Source organism: Fusarium pseudograminearum, chromosome 1 (genome assembly GCF_000303195.2).
Source record: "Fusarium pseudograminearum CS3096 chromosome 1, whole genome shotgun sequence".
Taxonomy (NCBI): Eukaryota; Fungi; Ascomycota; class Sordariomycetes; order Hypocreales; family Nectriaceae; genus Fusarium; species Fusarium pseudograminearum.
Window position 1 is genome coordinate 8265498 of NC_031951.1, and position 15104 is coordinate 8280601.

At 49.5% G+C, this 15104-nt stretch overlaps 8 protein-coding genes across 8 annotated transcripts, besides 2 other annotated features; 4 read left to right on the forward strand and 4 right to left on the reverse strand.

Moving 5' to 3' along the window:
• Positions 1-255: 255 nt before the first annotated feature.
• On the reverse strand, positions 256-938 carry FPSE_08661 (uncharacterized protein; the record flags this gene model as incomplete). Its single annotated transcript, XM_009261779.1, has 4 exons — positions 256-407; positions 463-623; positions 707-779; positions 869-938. The coding sequence occupies 4 exons, from the start codon at positions 936-938 to the stop codon at positions 256-258; spliced, it is 456 nt and encodes a 151-aa protein (XP_009260054.1).
• Positions 939-1211: 273 nt separating this feature from the next.
• FPSE_08662 (uncharacterized protein) lies at positions 1212-2646 on the forward strand (the record flags this gene model as incomplete). The annotated part of the gene is made up of 3 exons (XM_009261780.1): positions 1212-1222; positions 1737-1845; positions 2020-2646. The coding sequence occupies 3 exons, from the start codon at positions 1212-1214 to the stop codon at positions 2644-2646; spliced, it is 747 nt and encodes a 248-aa protein (XP_009260055.1).
• A 337-nt stretch (positions 2647-2983) lies between these two features.
• Positions 2984-3746, reverse strand: FPSE_08663 (uncharacterized protein; the record flags this gene model as incomplete). The annotated part of the gene is made up of 2 exons (XM_009261781.1): positions 2984-3355; positions 3405-3746. The coding sequence occupies 2 exons, from the start codon at positions 3744-3746 to the stop codon at positions 2984-2986; spliced, it is 714 nt and encodes a 237-aa protein (XP_009260056.1).
• A 719-nt stretch (positions 3747-4465) lies between these two features.
• FPSE_08664 (uncharacterized protein) lies at positions 4466-7159 on the forward strand (the record flags this gene model as incomplete). Its single annotated transcript, XM_009261782.1, has 3 exons — positions 4466-4802; positions 4866-5842; positions 5897-7159. 3 exons carry the CDS (start codon positions 4466-4468, stop codon positions 7157-7159), a joined length of 2577 nt encoding a protein of 858 aa, XP_009260057.1.
• Positions 4538-4566: a microsatellite.
• Positions 7160-8213: 1054 nt separating the features above from the next.
• On the forward strand, positions 8214-8823 carry FPSE_08665 (uncharacterized protein; the record flags this gene model as incomplete). The annotated part of the gene is made up of 2 exons (XM_009261783.1): positions 8214-8336; positions 8392-8823. 2 exons carry the CDS (start codon positions 8214-8216, stop codon positions 8821-8823), a joined length of 555 nt encoding a protein of 184 aa, XP_009260058.1.
• Positions 8824-9100: 277 nt separating this feature from the next.
• Positions 9101-10102, reverse strand: FPSE_08666 (uncharacterized protein; the record flags this gene model as incomplete). Its single annotated transcript, XM_009261784.1, has 1 exon — positions 9101-10102. One exon carries the CDS (start codon positions 10100-10102, stop codon positions 9101-9103), a length of 1002 nt encoding a protein of 333 aa, XP_009260059.1.
• Positions 10103-10213: 111 nt separating this feature from the next.
• Positions 10214-10240: a repeat region.
• A 713-nt stretch (positions 10241-10953) lies between these two features.
• Positions 10954-12795, reverse strand: FPSE_08667 (uncharacterized protein; the record flags this gene model as incomplete). The annotated part of the gene is made up of 1 exon (XM_009261785.1): positions 10954-12795. The coding sequence occupies one exon, from the start codon at positions 12793-12795 to the stop codon at positions 10954-10956; it is 1842 nt and encodes a 613-aa protein (XP_009260060.1).
• A 376-nt stretch (positions 12796-13171) lies between these two features.
• On the forward strand, positions 13172-14941 carry FPSE_08668 (uncharacterized protein; the record flags this gene model as incomplete). Its single annotated transcript, XM_009261786.1, has 5 exons — positions 13172-13347; positions 13441-13495; positions 13988-14282; positions 14381-14863; positions 14922-14941. 5 exons carry the CDS (start codon positions 13172-13174, stop codon positions 14939-14941), a joined length of 1029 nt encoding a protein of 342 aa, XP_009260061.1.
• Positions 14942-15104: the final 163 nt, after the last annotated feature.

A 15104-nucleotide genomic window follows, 5' to 3' on the forward strand; every position in this document is an offset into this window, starting at 1 on the left:
ATTTCATCGTGGAACGTTAACCGTGAAGCTACAGGATGTCACATCAAGGAAAAAGTTTGACGAGCAGGATGATTCATAGGCCTTCTTCGGGCGAATTTTCAACTGTCTACTGCGTCCTAACCCATAACCTGACCAGGCTCTGCAGTGTAGACTGGAGACCAGGCGAAAAAGCCGTTCTCCTCGTGATTCTCAACGCCACAGAGAAACCAGATAGCGAAACTCCTGTCCAATCCAAGCCACCAAAAGGTAAGCAGCTCAGAGACGACGACCACGGCGACCACCCTTTCTGCGGGTAGAGTCGGAAGGAGTAGGGGTAACGTCCTCAATTCGGCCAATCTTCATGCCAGCACGGGCAAGGGCACGGAGAGCGGACTGGGCACCGGGACCGGGGGTCTTGGTACCGTTACCTGTGTGTTGATTAGTATTGCTGTTGTGATGAGAGATGGACTCGGTTAAACATACCACCAGTGGCACGGATCTTGATGTGAAGAGCGTTGATGCCAAGCTCCTTGCAGCGGGCAGCGACGTCCTGGGCAGCCAACATGGCAGCGTAAGGGGAGGACTCGTCACGGTCGGCCTTGACCTTCATACCACCAGTAACACGGGTGATAGTCTCACGGCCACTGGAATCACCCAAGTTAGCCTCATCGATCCATACAATTATGTCGTCTCCAAGCTCTTTATCGAAATTCACGGGCTGACGAACCTCAGATCGGTGACGTGGACGAAGGTATCGTTGAAGGAGGCGAAGATACGGGCAACGCCGAAGACCAGCTCGCCTGTTGAAACATTTTGTTAGTTTTTTTTCAATTCATTTTTTTCTTCATGATCCCCTCATCGGTCGTTTTCTCATCGGGGAATCGCATACCATCGCGAACGGAAGGTCCGAGGGAGATGTTCTCCTGGGGAGCACGGGTGGCGGTCTTCTTGGGAGGCATTTTGAAGAATGGGCGACTGCTGGTTACTTCGTCACTTGGCGGTTGAGAATGAGGATCACCAAAATGTATTTCATGCGCGGTGCTAATTTTCGGCGTGGAGGTGGCCGGGGAGGGCGGTGGGGTGCGGCAGTAAGAGGATCCACCAAACCCTACTGGCTCCACTGTGATTTTGCCGAAATTTTCCTCACCCAAAAAGCCGGAGTTCTTTTCTCAACCTACGCTTCTTCGACCGACAACCACTAACCGACTCTTCCAACAGCCGTCGCCGACAAAATGGGTGCTACGTATGTGTTTCCTCCCTGAAGACGTTGTCGATATGGGCAGATGCCCCGGTTCCCGAGATTTCTTTTGCAGATTGCTGTAGTCCTCTCGCTGGAAAATCACGATCTCTCACCGAGTTCGTTGATCTGCCAGCTCGATCTTTCTCGAGATTCTCCCTCAATTGTTTCGGCCTGGAATACGGCATGAGCTTTGAGAGATGTTGATTGAGGTGTTGGATATGAAGATGAAAAGTCTTCTTTCCTAAAATCATTATCGTTGAATTGCAGTCGGTTGCTGAAACATGCCCTACACAATTCCTCGACTACCTTTCTCGAACATATTGTTTGGGGCGTTGTCGGATGAGTGAAAGACGAAGTACCAGATACTGTCATGTCACGGTCTTCTTAGCTCACCGATCAAAACTATCTTTCGAGTTAGCCAAGCAGAGAATGCTGCATTGCAACAGTTCTCGCACCGGCGCTCTGTTCCATACCACGCAAGTGGTACTGTGGACTGCCAGCTAATCAAACTTTGTAGCGTTCCTACCAACGACCAGATCCTGGTCCCCGAGACCCTTCTCAAGAAGCGCAAGTCTCAGGAGAAGGCCCGCGCTGAGCGCACCGACGCCGTTGAGAAGAAGAAGGCTGTAAGTACTACAATATTCTTTACACCGGCACAATGATGCAAAACACACATTTCATCAACTAGACTTCGGTCGATGCTGTTGATAGTTAACCTTCTTTCGGGTCTGACATTGCCTGACTGATTCCAATCATTTCTGCATCCACTTGAATGACATGGACTAACCAGTTTGAAATAGGCCAACAAGGAGAAGCGTCAGGTCATCTTCAAGCGTGCTGAGAAGTACGTTCAGGAGTACCGCGATGCTGAGCGTGAGAAGGTTCGCCTTCACCGCGTTGCCAAGTCTGAGGACTCTGCCTACGTCCCCGCTGAGGCCAACCTGATCTTCGTCGTCCGTATCAAGGGTATCAACAAGATGCCCCCCAAGCCCCGCAAGATCCTCCAGCTTCTCCGTCTCCTCCAGATCAACAACGGTGTCTTCGTCAAGGTCACCAAGGCCATCACTGAGATGCTCAAGGTTGTCGAGCCCTGGATCGCCTACGGTTACCCCAACCTGAAGACCGTCAAGGAGCTTGTCTACAAGCGTGGTTACGGAAAGGTCAACAAGCAGCGCACTGCTCTTACCGACAACTCCATCGTTGAGGAGAACCTCGGCAAGTACGGTATCGTCTGTGTTGAGGATCTCATCCACGAGATCTTCACTGTCGGCCCCAACTTCAAGCAGGCCTCCAACTTCCTCTGGCCCTTCAAGCTCTCCAACCCCACTGGTGGCTTCCGTCCCCGCAAGTTCAAGCACTTCATCGAGGGTGGTGACCTTGGTAACCGCGAGCACGCCATCAACGCTCTCGTCCGCCAGATGAACTAAGGGATTGTGATAAAACAGGCTTTTAAGGATCGGTCAATAGGACCTAATGGATTCAAAAAAAATTGCATTGGCTGCTCGGCGTTTTACTCATGACAGGGATTCATGACAGGGATATGGAAATTGATACCTTGATGAATGACACCCGAGTTTTCAAAATTGTCTATCTGTGATGCTCTGTGATGTACAAAATTATCGTGAAAACTGGCAATGGCACTAGCACGTGATGCTCCAACTGTCTGAAGATGCTGGGGTATGAATTTCATTTGTATCTACATGTGGGGAAGCCATTTTAAAGTATCAATGCTGCAGCCTCTCATATTCCAACGTGTATGAGATACTACATCTTGATATCGAAGCTTGTGCCACACCCACAGCTGCTGGTAGCAAGCGGGTTGTCTGTAATCTTGAATTGCGAACCGATCAACTCCATTGTGAAGTCAACTTTGCTGCCCTTGAGGAGGTCAAGGGATGGTTCATCGAGTATAATCTTCGGACCGTCTTCCGAAGCAGTAGCCGGATCAGCGTCTTCGGAAATGTATTGGAAAATCGTATCGTCTTCGTTCACGATTGAGGACCATTCGGCGGCGTCTTTAGCTGGCAAGGTGACGAGACTCATGAGGTATTGGAAGCCATGACAGCCACCACTTTCCACTTGAATTCTCAAAGCAAGGTTCGGGTTACCATCCTTCTCCATGATCTTGTTGAGGCGCTTTTTGAAGTCAGCAGTGTTTTATGGTAAATCTGCCAGTTAGAATTACCTTGGCAGCCCGGTCAGTAATTTCGAGCATCATTTCATTGCCATCTTCGTCTTGTTGGGGATTCAGTATAGCCCGTGTCTTTTGTCGTATAGCCGATGCCGAGAACTGGCGCGTCGCTGCTTCTTGTAATTTATAACTCCATGATCGTCTCGAGTGGGCATATGTTCTGGAGCGATTGATCGTGAGTCTAGAGGTTCGCAAGCCGGTTGACGGAGTGCATCGCGGGACAAGAAACTCAAGGGGTGTTGAGGATTGAGCAGAGGCGATCGTATAGCTTCGTCGTGCAAGTTGCATAAAGGAATTGACGGTGGATTGCGCATTAGCGCAGTGAACTCGAGCCATGGTGAAAATATTAGAGTAAAGAAATTGAGGTTGTAACGATGATGTTGGTGACAGAATTACGTAGTGGATGCTGAGAAATCCATGGCCGAGCCCGAGTCACCCACTTTGTCTCCGGACCTCGAAATTCTTCTACAGACCGGAGACCGACCTGGAGGGCAAATTCGGCTTAACGACGGGAGATAGCGGAAGGTACGTACCAGGCTTTTTTGATGTAGGGAATCGTCCATCAAGGACTGTATATCTTTTCAGTCATATTCTTTCTACTTGTCTGTTCTCAGTTCTAACTCTATGGTAAATAATCATATGTGAACGAAATCACTTGATCTGAATTTTCTTGAAATTCACTTGTGATGTCTGTTTCTTACACTGTGGCATCTAACCTAACATCTGGTCATGATGCTAAGCTGCACTGATGGCTATTATATAAAATGCTTCATGGTATACTTTGATACTATATTATGAGGTAAATAAAGTCTCTTATTAGTTGACTCTTAATACATAGAAGTCAAGCTTATAAAAGCTTGTGACTCATGTCAACATTGCAGATAAAAACAGATTTCAGCCACTCGTGGCCGTGCGCGCGAGGCAAAGCACGCACCTCGCTACAACCCCAATAGCCCAAGCAGCCCCACTCCCACAATCTAGGGAATTTTCCTTCAGAAACAACCCCGCGCACTTCAGCCAGCAGACAAGTTTCAGTGCCCAAGAAATCGCCCATCATGTCTCGATTTTTCCGCGGCGGCGACGACAGCTCATCCGACAGCTCCAGCGAAGAGGAGGAGCTCTACTCCGAGGAGGAAGAGGAGGAGGAGAAGCAGGACTCCCAGGCCGATTCCTCTGAGAACGATGACAGCGACGACTCTGACAGCGACGACGAGGGCGGCAAGGGAATCAACAAGTTCTTGAAGGATGCCTCTTCCGACAGCGACGACAGCGACGATGAAGTACGAGCCAAGGTCAAGAGTGCAAAGGACAAGCGCCTGGACGAGTTGGAATCCTCCATCAAGCAAATCGAGAACGGTCAAAAGAACGGCGACTGGACCCTCATCGCTGCCGGTACGAGATCACCCATCGAATTTTTTAAATCGACTCTCTTTTCCAAATACTAACAAATAATAGAATATGAGAAGCTCAACCGTCAGGTCGCCAAGATGCCTGGCAGCCGACCTCCCAAGCCCTACATCCGTATCCTCGCCGAGCTTGAGGACTTTATGAACGAGTCTCTCGCCAAGCAAAAGGTTACACCCAAGAAGATGAACGCCATCCAAAACCGATCTCTCAACGCCGTCAAGCAAAAGGTCAAGAAGACCAACAAGGAATACCAGAGCCAGATCGATGCCTACAGAGCCGACAAGGATGCCTTCATGGACTCTTCAGACAACGAGCCCGTTGTCCCCGTATCAAAGCCCAAGAAGGTCTCTCTTCAGGTTGATGCTGCTCCCGCTGAGGAGGGTGACGATGATGGTTTCGCTACCGTTGGTAAGGGTGGCCGCACACTCCAGTACACCCCCGAGAGTATCTTCAAGCACCTGCGAACCATCATGGAGTCTCGTGGAAAGAAGAACACCGACCGAACAGAGCAGATCAAGACCATGGAGAAGCTCAGCGAGATCGCCAATACCCCTTACCAGAAGATCCGTGTTCTCCTTACTCTTGTCTCTACCCGCTTCGATATTGGCTCTGGTGGTGCCTCTGCCATGACCGTCGAGAACTGGAAGGCCGCTGAGAAGGAGCTCTCAAGCCTTCTCCAGGTCCTCGAGGAAAACCACGACTACGTCGTTGTCGAGAATGCTGAGGAGTGGGATGATGATGATAAGCCCCCTACCCTGCAAGAGGGCGAGAAGCACATCAAGGTTCCTGGTAGCATCGTCTCCTACATCGAGCGTCTCGATGACGAGCTTGTCCGCTCCCTCCAGAGCATCGACCCTCACACCTCTGAGTACATTGAGCGTTTGCAAGACGAGGGTGCTCTGTACAACATCATCTTCCGCGGTCTTCTCTACTACGAGTACCTCCGAAAGGACGACTCACTGGAGATTCCCCAAGACAGCATCAACCGAATCGTTATGCGCCGTTTGGAACACGTCTACTTCAAGGTAATTATCCCACCCTGTCACGCCATGTATTATTCACTGCTAACATTCTGCTAGCCCGCCCAGGTTGTCAAGACCTTTGAGGAGAACTGCTGGAAGCCCGTTGGTGACTCTGTCGAGTCTGTCATCACTCCCCGCGACCAGGCACAGAACGCCGGCAACCTTGTCAACGTTCTTTGCAACTACCTGTTCAGCAACAGCGAGGGAATTATCCGTGCCCGAGCTATGCTGTGCCAGATCTACTTCCTCGCTCTCCACGGCGAGTACTACAAGGCTCGTGACATGATGTTGATGTCGCATCTTCAGGAGAACATCCCCAACTTCGACGTCCAGAGCCAGATTCTCTACAACCGAACTCTGGTCCAAGTTGGTCTCTGCGCATTCCGCAAGGGTCTTGTTTACGAGGCACAGAACACCCTCCAGGAGATTTGCGGCAGTGGCCGTCAGAAGGAGCTGCTCGCCCAGGGTGTCATGATGCAGCGATACAACCAGGTGTCTCCCGAGCAGGAGCGCCTCGAGAAGCAGCGACAACTGCCTTTCCACATGCATATCAACCTCGAGCTCCTCGAGTGTGTTTACCTGACATGCAGCATGCTTCTCGAGATCCCTCTGCTGGCTCAGACCGGCTCATCTCCCGACGTGAAGAAGAGAGTCATCAGCAAGACTTACCGCCGCATGTTAGAGTACCACGAGCGACAAATCTTCACTGGTCCTCCTGAGAACACCCGAGACCACGTGATGCAAGCATCCAAGGCCTTGGCTGCTGGTGAGTGGAAGAAGTCGACCGACTTCATCCACAGCATCAAGATCTGGGAGCTCATGCCCGGTGCCGAGGAGATCAAGGCCATGCTCTCCAAGCAGATCCAAGAAGAGGGTCTGCGAACTTACCTCTTCACCTACGCTCCCTTCTACGACACCCTCTCCACCGAGACCCTCAGCGCCATGTTCGAGCTTGACTCGGCCAAGGTTGCGGCTGTTATCAGCAAGATGATCAGCCACGAGGAGCTCGCCGCTTCTCTGGACCAAGTCACATCCACCGTCATCTTCCGCAAGGGTGTCGAGCTCAGCCGTCTCCAGTCATTGGCTCTTGCCCTATCAGACAAGGCCAGCGCGCTCATCGAGAGCAACGAGCGAACTCTGGAGCAGAAGACACAAGGAACATCAAATGCTTTTGAGCGACAAGGCGGCCGAGGCCGTGGAGGACGTGGGCGAGGTGGTGGCCAGGGCCGAGGAGGAGCCCGAGCCGGTGGCAACACACAGCGACAGGCTGGTGGCACACAGTTCACGGGTGGTGCGCTGGGTGCGGCTGTTCGAGGTTAAGAATGGGGAAATGAACGAGATGAGGCGTCTTAGTCGTTTGCATTTTGCATGGGATGGTTTCTTTTAATGAAAAGGGGCGATGATGCGGAAGCACTCGCTACGTGTCACTAGGTCGAAACGGAATAAGGATACATAGAACTCGTCAAAACACTGCGCTCCTGGACTGCTGTGAGGTGATATAGGTATGCCTCGAAGCATCGGGTGATATGAAGAGGGGATGTCAAAAAGTATAGGCAACGAGATGTAGCGGGGTCTATTGAAGGGGATTGTTTTAGATAAACTCTGCTTCCAGTGAGGTTTCCAAAGACCGGAGACAATCTAAAGAGTGCCATTTTATTTTTATATTTTGAAGCAAAGAGATGAGACTGGCTCTTGCGTAAGCTTACGACTTTGAGAGATCAGGCTGAGCTGGTGTCGCATGAATGACTCGTTTTGTCCAGAATGGTATAACCCATGATATCGGCTTTCTTGCCGACCCAACAAAGACCCAGCCGGACATGAAGCCAGTGATATGCATTTTTAACTTTACCTACCTCGAATCTAAGAATGCAGACTAGAATCTCTATAGAAATAAATAGTTAACTCGTTGTGATATCTCTTTGCTTCAAGAATATACAAGTAATAAGAGGCATGCTCCAAGATGACTAAGTTGGCGCGCGTAAAGTCGGGCTCAATCAGTCAGCGATTTCCAATCCTTTCGACTTTTTCCATTGCGGATATGGGCGGCTTCTAAGTGGTCGAAAAGGGCCCAAGACCTGGGTATCATGAGATAGAACTCCTTGTTCCTTTCTGTTTTTTTTTCTTGGTATATTTAGTGAGATTTTGCTAGGCGGACTCTTTTCTTCTCTTTCTTCTGAGTTTCTTGTTTCTCATCCCACCAAGAATGAGAGCAATTTGGCGTTTGCAATCCTGTAACAACGCTATACGCAAGACCATAAATTTTCAAACATTGCCACTTAGATCATCCTCCTTTCAGCGATCTATATCCGCGACATCGCATTCTTTTATTTCTAGTAGACTTTCCACAGCCCAGACTTATCAGCAACAAGCAATCATGTCTGAACCAAGAGCCGAAGATGCGTCAAAGCCCGTCGAGACCAAGACAGAGGAGCTACCCCCGCTGTCTGACCATGACTTTAAGGCTTATAACCGACTAGCCGTCCATATGAACTACTTTGTAAGATTGAGCTGACCAAAAGGTTCGAAAAGACATGGACTAATGCAATTCATAGCATGATAACTTCCGAAGATCATGGAATCTCTTGTGGAATGCATGCACAAACAACCGCAGACCTCAAAGCATGTCCCTCAAGCAGTTCATCATGGAGGGTCTGCAATTTGCTGAGCATCTCACCGTGCACCACAATATTGAGGAGACGTACATCTTCCCCATCCTTGCCAAGAAGATGCCCGAGTTCCGCGGCGGACGTGCTGAGCTGCTGCGCCAGCACAAGCAGATCCATGCGGGTCTGGACGGTTTCGAGGAATATCTCAAAAAGTGCCGTACCGGAGATGAGGAGTTTGAGTTGAGTGTACTTAAGACCAAGATGGAATCATGGGGCGAGGTCCTCTGGACTCATTTGGACCAAGAGGTTGAGACTCTGGGTGCCAATAATATGAGGAAGTATTGGACCAAGGAGGAGATAGCGAGAATCCCTATGTAGGGAGACGACGAAATAGTTATGAGAGCGTCTATACGAATTGTTATCCAACTGTTAATCTATGTACATATATATGAATCGCAGATATCTCCAAGCGCCCAATTCTAAATCCCCGTATCATGCCTTGATGTAGGGGTGGTATCAATCATGTTTCTAAACGAACGCTGCCTTTTTATCTCATGCGCCTGCATGTAAGTAGTAGCAGCACGCACAAAAGTGATGCTTTCCAACGCTGGACAACAGCATGGTTCTCACTAGATTCCTTGAGTGGTGTCTCTCTTCAAGCAGTCTTACGCCAAAGGTTCTTCATCATGACAGTTGCTGGCCATGTAGCAATAGCCGCAACGGCAATCTCAGGCATAAGGCCCTGCTCGGTACCCCAATGAGCCGACAAAGGCATCCAAGGCAGCGTGCCGAGGAAATTGGCCTTCCAGTCCATCTTCCACTCCTCCTCAGTAGTGATGTCGCCGCTTGGTGTCCTGCGTGCGCGTTCAACCAACAAATGGACAAGCTCGAGGGCAACCCAGACGCTCCAAGAGCGAGCAGCTAACAAACCGAGCTTTGCGCTCGTCTTTTCGGACAAGTTGGTCGCGCCCTTGCAGGTCAACCAGCAGGCACCCTCACCGAAGTTGTAGATGAAGTTGCAGAGGATCTGCACAGTCATGAAAGCAATGTTGACTCGGTTGGGAGCAGGCACCTTTTCACCCTTCTCGTCAACCATTTCACCGCGGAGGCGCAAAATGAGATCTCTCGCTTCAAAGTAGGTACCAATCACGCCCCAGAAACGGTTCATGGTGCGCCACTCGCCCATCATGTTGGTGAAGCCTTGGATATTTTTTGAGAGGTTGAGAGCCAATGTCGCAAGAGGCGGCGCAGTCACAGTAGAGAGGACTACAGAGCTCGAGGGCGGTAGTTTAAAGGCCATTTCAACAACCTTCTGGGCCGAGTGACGGAGAGTAGTCCGGCCCAGGATTTCGAGAATAGCTCCGACTAAACGAGCGGCATATGTGGTGAAAAGAAGGACAGTATCTGTGCCCTGGCGTGTCTGAATAACACGGGAAAGGTGTAGAATGAAGCCATCGAGGGCCGAAGGCGACTTGAGGAGTTGCGCAAGAGGGCTGCTTTTTGGAGAGGATTTCTTGACGTTGGTGTTGTCTGCTTTTGTGCGGCTCTTTTCCAGTTCGGAGGCCGGAAGTGAATCGGCGACAACGGGCTCCGCCGAGGGAATGATGATGGCCTCGGCGGGCGATTCTACGGTAGTCATGGTCTTAGTCTCGGTCATGATGGCGGATGGTTTGGAAAAGTGAAGCTCACAGTGAGCATTTAATGGGGGAAAAGAGGAGCCGAAAAGGAGCCAGGAGAGAGGCCCAAGGAATGAGAGAAATAAATGAGGTAAAATAAAATAAAAAATAAAAAAAATGGACTGGAAAATAATGATGCGATAGATCCCAGACCAGGACTCCAGTGGTACTGCCCAGGTTATTAGCGGTACCTCAGTGATGTGGGGGGGTATTTTTCTTTATCAATCAGTAGCTGTGGGGAATCGTAGGGGCTGATCGCAGTACTGACCGAGGCCAACAGGTGAAAGCTCCGCTTCCGAGTCCCCGTTTGCCTCGGTAGTTTCAGACTCTTGATTCGCTGCGTACGCCCGAGATCACTCGATGCGCCGTAAATACAAGGGTTCTTCAAGGCTCCATCATGTCTCGTAAAAACTAACATACGGCTTTTCCATATTAGGCAATTTCCTTCAGAGCCAAACGGTCATTCTCGACGATGAAAGCGCAGCAAAGCATGATGACACTTGATGCTGCTGTGTATATCATGGGACCTCGTCGGGCTGGATTTGCGACCCTCATAGGCTCAGTAGTGCCATCATGATCGGGTCTTGGCCCGTAGCGTTGGCTTGTGGCTCCCCGGATTTGCATGTGATTGTGAACAGGAACAGGTCACGTTGTGACATGAGTATCGTAATATGAACAAAGAAATCATCAATAGCCTGAATTTGATGGTTCATACAACGTTCAAAAAAAAAGAGGTTGTCCTGTATCGAGAGTCAATTAATAGCCTGAATAATTTAGCCATAAAATATAAAATCATCTAGTCCTGAGGCAGAATCATAGATACTTTATATTCTCAGTGCTCGCAGAAATTCCACTCAAGGTTCCTGAGATTTTCGTCAAGTCCCTTCTGTTGCGATGTCCTCTCCTCCATCAACTCCTTCCGGATGTCATTTGCCCTGTCTAGTCCGATGGGGAAGTCCATATTCTCCACCACCATGCGTGTCAACTCAGGAGGTAGTTTGCCGACTTGGTCTTGTAGCAAGGCATCTTCAAACCAATGCCGCTGCTGCGGCGGCACGTTCGCCGTCGAGATTATAGGTATCAAGGGATCAACCAAGAACAACGCTAGAATTTTACGGTGGCCGGGCCGTGACTTGTCGGCGAGCTGGAAGGGACTGACATGATGCTGATAGACGTTGGGAAAGAAGAGCATTCTGTCCTGCTTTGTGACAACGCTGCCAATATCCTGGATAGTGTCGTCTGCAGCTCGAATAGCAAAGACATCTTCAATGCCATCAAAGTCGCCTTGCTCATAATCCAACTCCCCCATCATATCCTCCTTGTTGGCAGTTGTCCGGAAATCTAGGCGAGACTCGGTAACGTTGTCGCAATCATAATAGTAGAGTGCAGTCGCGCATATATGTTCGTTCAGTTGGCCCTCAATATGCCATGACCCTCCATCGTATGTCGGCTTCTCAGGTGTGAGATGAATATTTGCAAGCTTTACAATGACTTGCACACGAGAAGCGTTGTCGAACCATCCAGACGTCTTCACATCGTCTGGCTTGATCTTGACAAGTTGGTCTTGCTCATCTCGAGGCTCCGGGCGGCCTTGTGGATGCGTCCTATCAAACCATTCTTGATCGCGTTTGTGATGATCACTGTTCCAATACGCACTGGCCGGCCAGTCCGGACGCTTAGGCTCTCCTTCATCTAGTGGCCGTGACATCGGTCTACAAGCTGATGACCAGCTTACCGAGTGACAGGACTCCGGTACTTGGCATTGAAATCCTGTAGCGTTGGTGACGATACGCTGAACTGCGAAATCGTTGTGCCACCTGTAGATAGCATCCCAGGCTGGAAGCGACTTTTCAATGAACCTCTCAACAACCAGGTAGAGAGAAGCGTCTTTGACAGGGTGGGCGTTGTTAATATAACTAACGATGCGAGGATGGTCCTCTGTCACGTTAACGTCGCAGGGAAGCCATTGGAAGCGTTTCGAGAAGTACCTTCCGGGCAGGAATTTGTCAAAATCCTCTTCCCCAATGCCAAATGCCTTGGTGTCGGACTCGGGGTTTTCTGGCACAACAACACCTGTACCGCAGTGGGCTAACGCCTCTTCGACATTGATGCATTTATCTGGTAGGATGCGCGAGTGTCCGTAATAGAGAGGCCAAAGAGAAGGGTGCACAATGTCGAGCACTTTGCCGTCACTGCCAGGGTGCCAGTCTTTTTGGTCCTCGGGAACGTTTTCCATGGGAGCAACAGCGTCTTTAAGAGCTTTACAGAGATCTTTAGGGATCAGGCTGTCGGATTTGAAAGCAGCTGAGGTGTAGTCCATGACAGGTATCAGGCCAGTTTTTTCGTATAAGTCTGCTTTGATGCGGAGTTCTTTGATGCAGGCATTGGCCATTTTCTGGGTAAAATCGCCATGTGGCCGATAATCTTCCCAAGGCATCTCCATCGCCTCTTTCATCCACTTGGTTGCGATTTCCTCGTCTTTGACCTTGAGCCACCACTCGGGCTTGTTGGTGAGATCTTCTATGACCTTGAGCATGCATGTCTCGCGAACAGTCAAGGTTACAGCGCTCCATTCTGTGAAACTGTCTTCTTCGCCAGTGAGAACTGGAAACGGTTCTTTAACCATTATGTAATTGAGTGGTAGGCCAAAGCCTGGCCTTTTGATATCAGACATGTTGAAGCAGAGAGGCTGCGCGAGGATAGTCTTTGGAAAGAGGGGTCGTCTCGTAGGAAGAAAGTAGCCGGTATTCTTCTTTTTGAATCCAATTCTGTAGCGAGGTGGAAGTGATGCGACTTTTATAGTATAGAAGTCAAATGCAATACAAGCATGGATAATGAATAAATTGGCCAGTCTTGAGCCATTGGCGAGGAAGGCAGGAGGTAGGTGCTTAGGCTACTGCACCTAGCCTTGTTCAATCGCAAGGCACCAGCCTCCGCTCCTGCCCGTTGAGGCCATTTCTACAGCTAAAAGGGTAAGAAGAGGTCCACAGGTGTTTTAGTCCAAGGCAGCAACACGTAAAAAAAGGAAAGAGTCCGTCCTGCCAATTGACATGGACGCGATCAAGTCACGAAGTCACGTTATCTGGCAGAAACATGACCATTTGATTCTCTCCCCTCAAACTTCCCTCTTTGGTAAACATGCATGTCAGAAATTAGACTACAAGCTCAATATGCCAAAGCAGGGTGTCGGGAAAATTGGTCACGAAAAGCATAAGAGACAAAATTAGTAGGCCAGCCTATGCAACTTTAGCTAGACCTCTTAGACTACTTATTTTTGTACCCTTGGACTTGGGAGACCAACTTCTCTAGTCCCTACTAGCCAGGGTCAGATTGACCAGGGACCTACCCACCAGCGCAGTATTCCACCTGAAGTGGTAAGTGGAGATATGTATTACATTCAATACAGCGTTGATAGATGATCTCATTCAAGACAAATGAAGCGGTTTACACAACGTATCAAGGTTCAATCTCTCTATCTTGATTCTTATAGGCCTTGAAACCTGCAGAGCTGAAAGACGAAGGATCTCGGCTAAATACTGTTGGACCTGCTGGATATCAAGGATGAATACGGAGTCTGGTTGTGGTGCTGCTTGAGAAGAGAGGTTGTGAATTGTATTAGTTGTATATACATTGCCTCATATCTCCTGCTATTACCTAGTCTCTCTCTCTGTATTGTATCTCTATTTGTTTGGCGATTTGGCTTGTCGATATCATCTCCACATGGTTCGGTTTACCTGTCACTATCAACAATTACCATCAAACACTCGACTGTTGTCCACCAACACAGGGTTCCAGGTCTTCATATTGGGCATCGGCACAAAGAAGTGCTTTTGGAGTTGCTTGAATCCCAGCCAATTCCCTTCTAGACTTACATTACCATGAGCTTCGTCAACGAAATACCTCCCGAGCCAACAGCACCACCGATATTGAACCTCCACGGACGAGCAGAAGCGAGCGATCAGATAATCCTATCAATCGCTCCTGACAGTATTTGTGGTTTCATATCAGAGCGAGCCGGTGCCAGCAGAGCTTGTCCGGTTGACAATCGCTGCTACTTCTTCCCTCCTCTGTCGCAAGAGCACGGAGGTGTTATATGCTGCAGCAAAACAACTTGCCAGTACCATGCTACTTGCATCAACTCTCGAGAATACTTTCAGTCAAGTAAATGTGACGGCGGTTGTGAAGTAGACAACTACACTCTAAAATGGTACCATTAGTCCTCGCTATCCTTTGGAAGAGACTACTAATGGGATGTATAGCACCAATTCCCGCGCGCCCTACTGCAATACTGTCGCATGGAGAGGAAATACCACTGACTATTGGTGCAATGATCTCGACATCAAAACCGCACAGAGCGCTGCTCTTACCTACAAGGGCCAAAAGGAGACACCGCATTTTTTTTACCGTCGATCAGGATGACATTAGTTCCATAGAATCGCAAATGAGCGGCGCAAGAACAGCTGGCACCGCTTTAGGAGGCCCAAAGTCAACATCGGAATCAACATCAGGGTCCACTGCCACTGTCACTGAGACCAACGCCAATGATGGTGGCAGCTCAAAGACACCAGTGGCCGCAATAGTAGGTGGCACAGTCAGTAGTGTCGCTGTACTCGCTGCTACAGGGTTAGGAGTTTTCTTCTTCCTCCGTCGCAAGAAGAAGAAGCAGAGCAAAGCTGCGAGTTTGCCAGGATACCAGCAACCACCCGAGAACAAGTCTCCTTGGTCTCCTGGACAGCAACCAGGTGCGCCTTATCATTACGACCAAATAAACTTCAGAGCAATATTAGCCCCAACTCACAGTACATGCATTCTCAAGCTGATGGGTTTCAGCCTCAGCAGAATGTGATTCATGAAGCTGGTGGTGAGGCTGTGGATCCGAGTAGCCAACCTCAGGACCAGCAAACAAGAAAGAGCCCGCGGAACTTGCATAGATAGCAAGTCGTTGTTTGGAGTCGTTGTTATAGCAGAGAGTTTGGGGAGTTT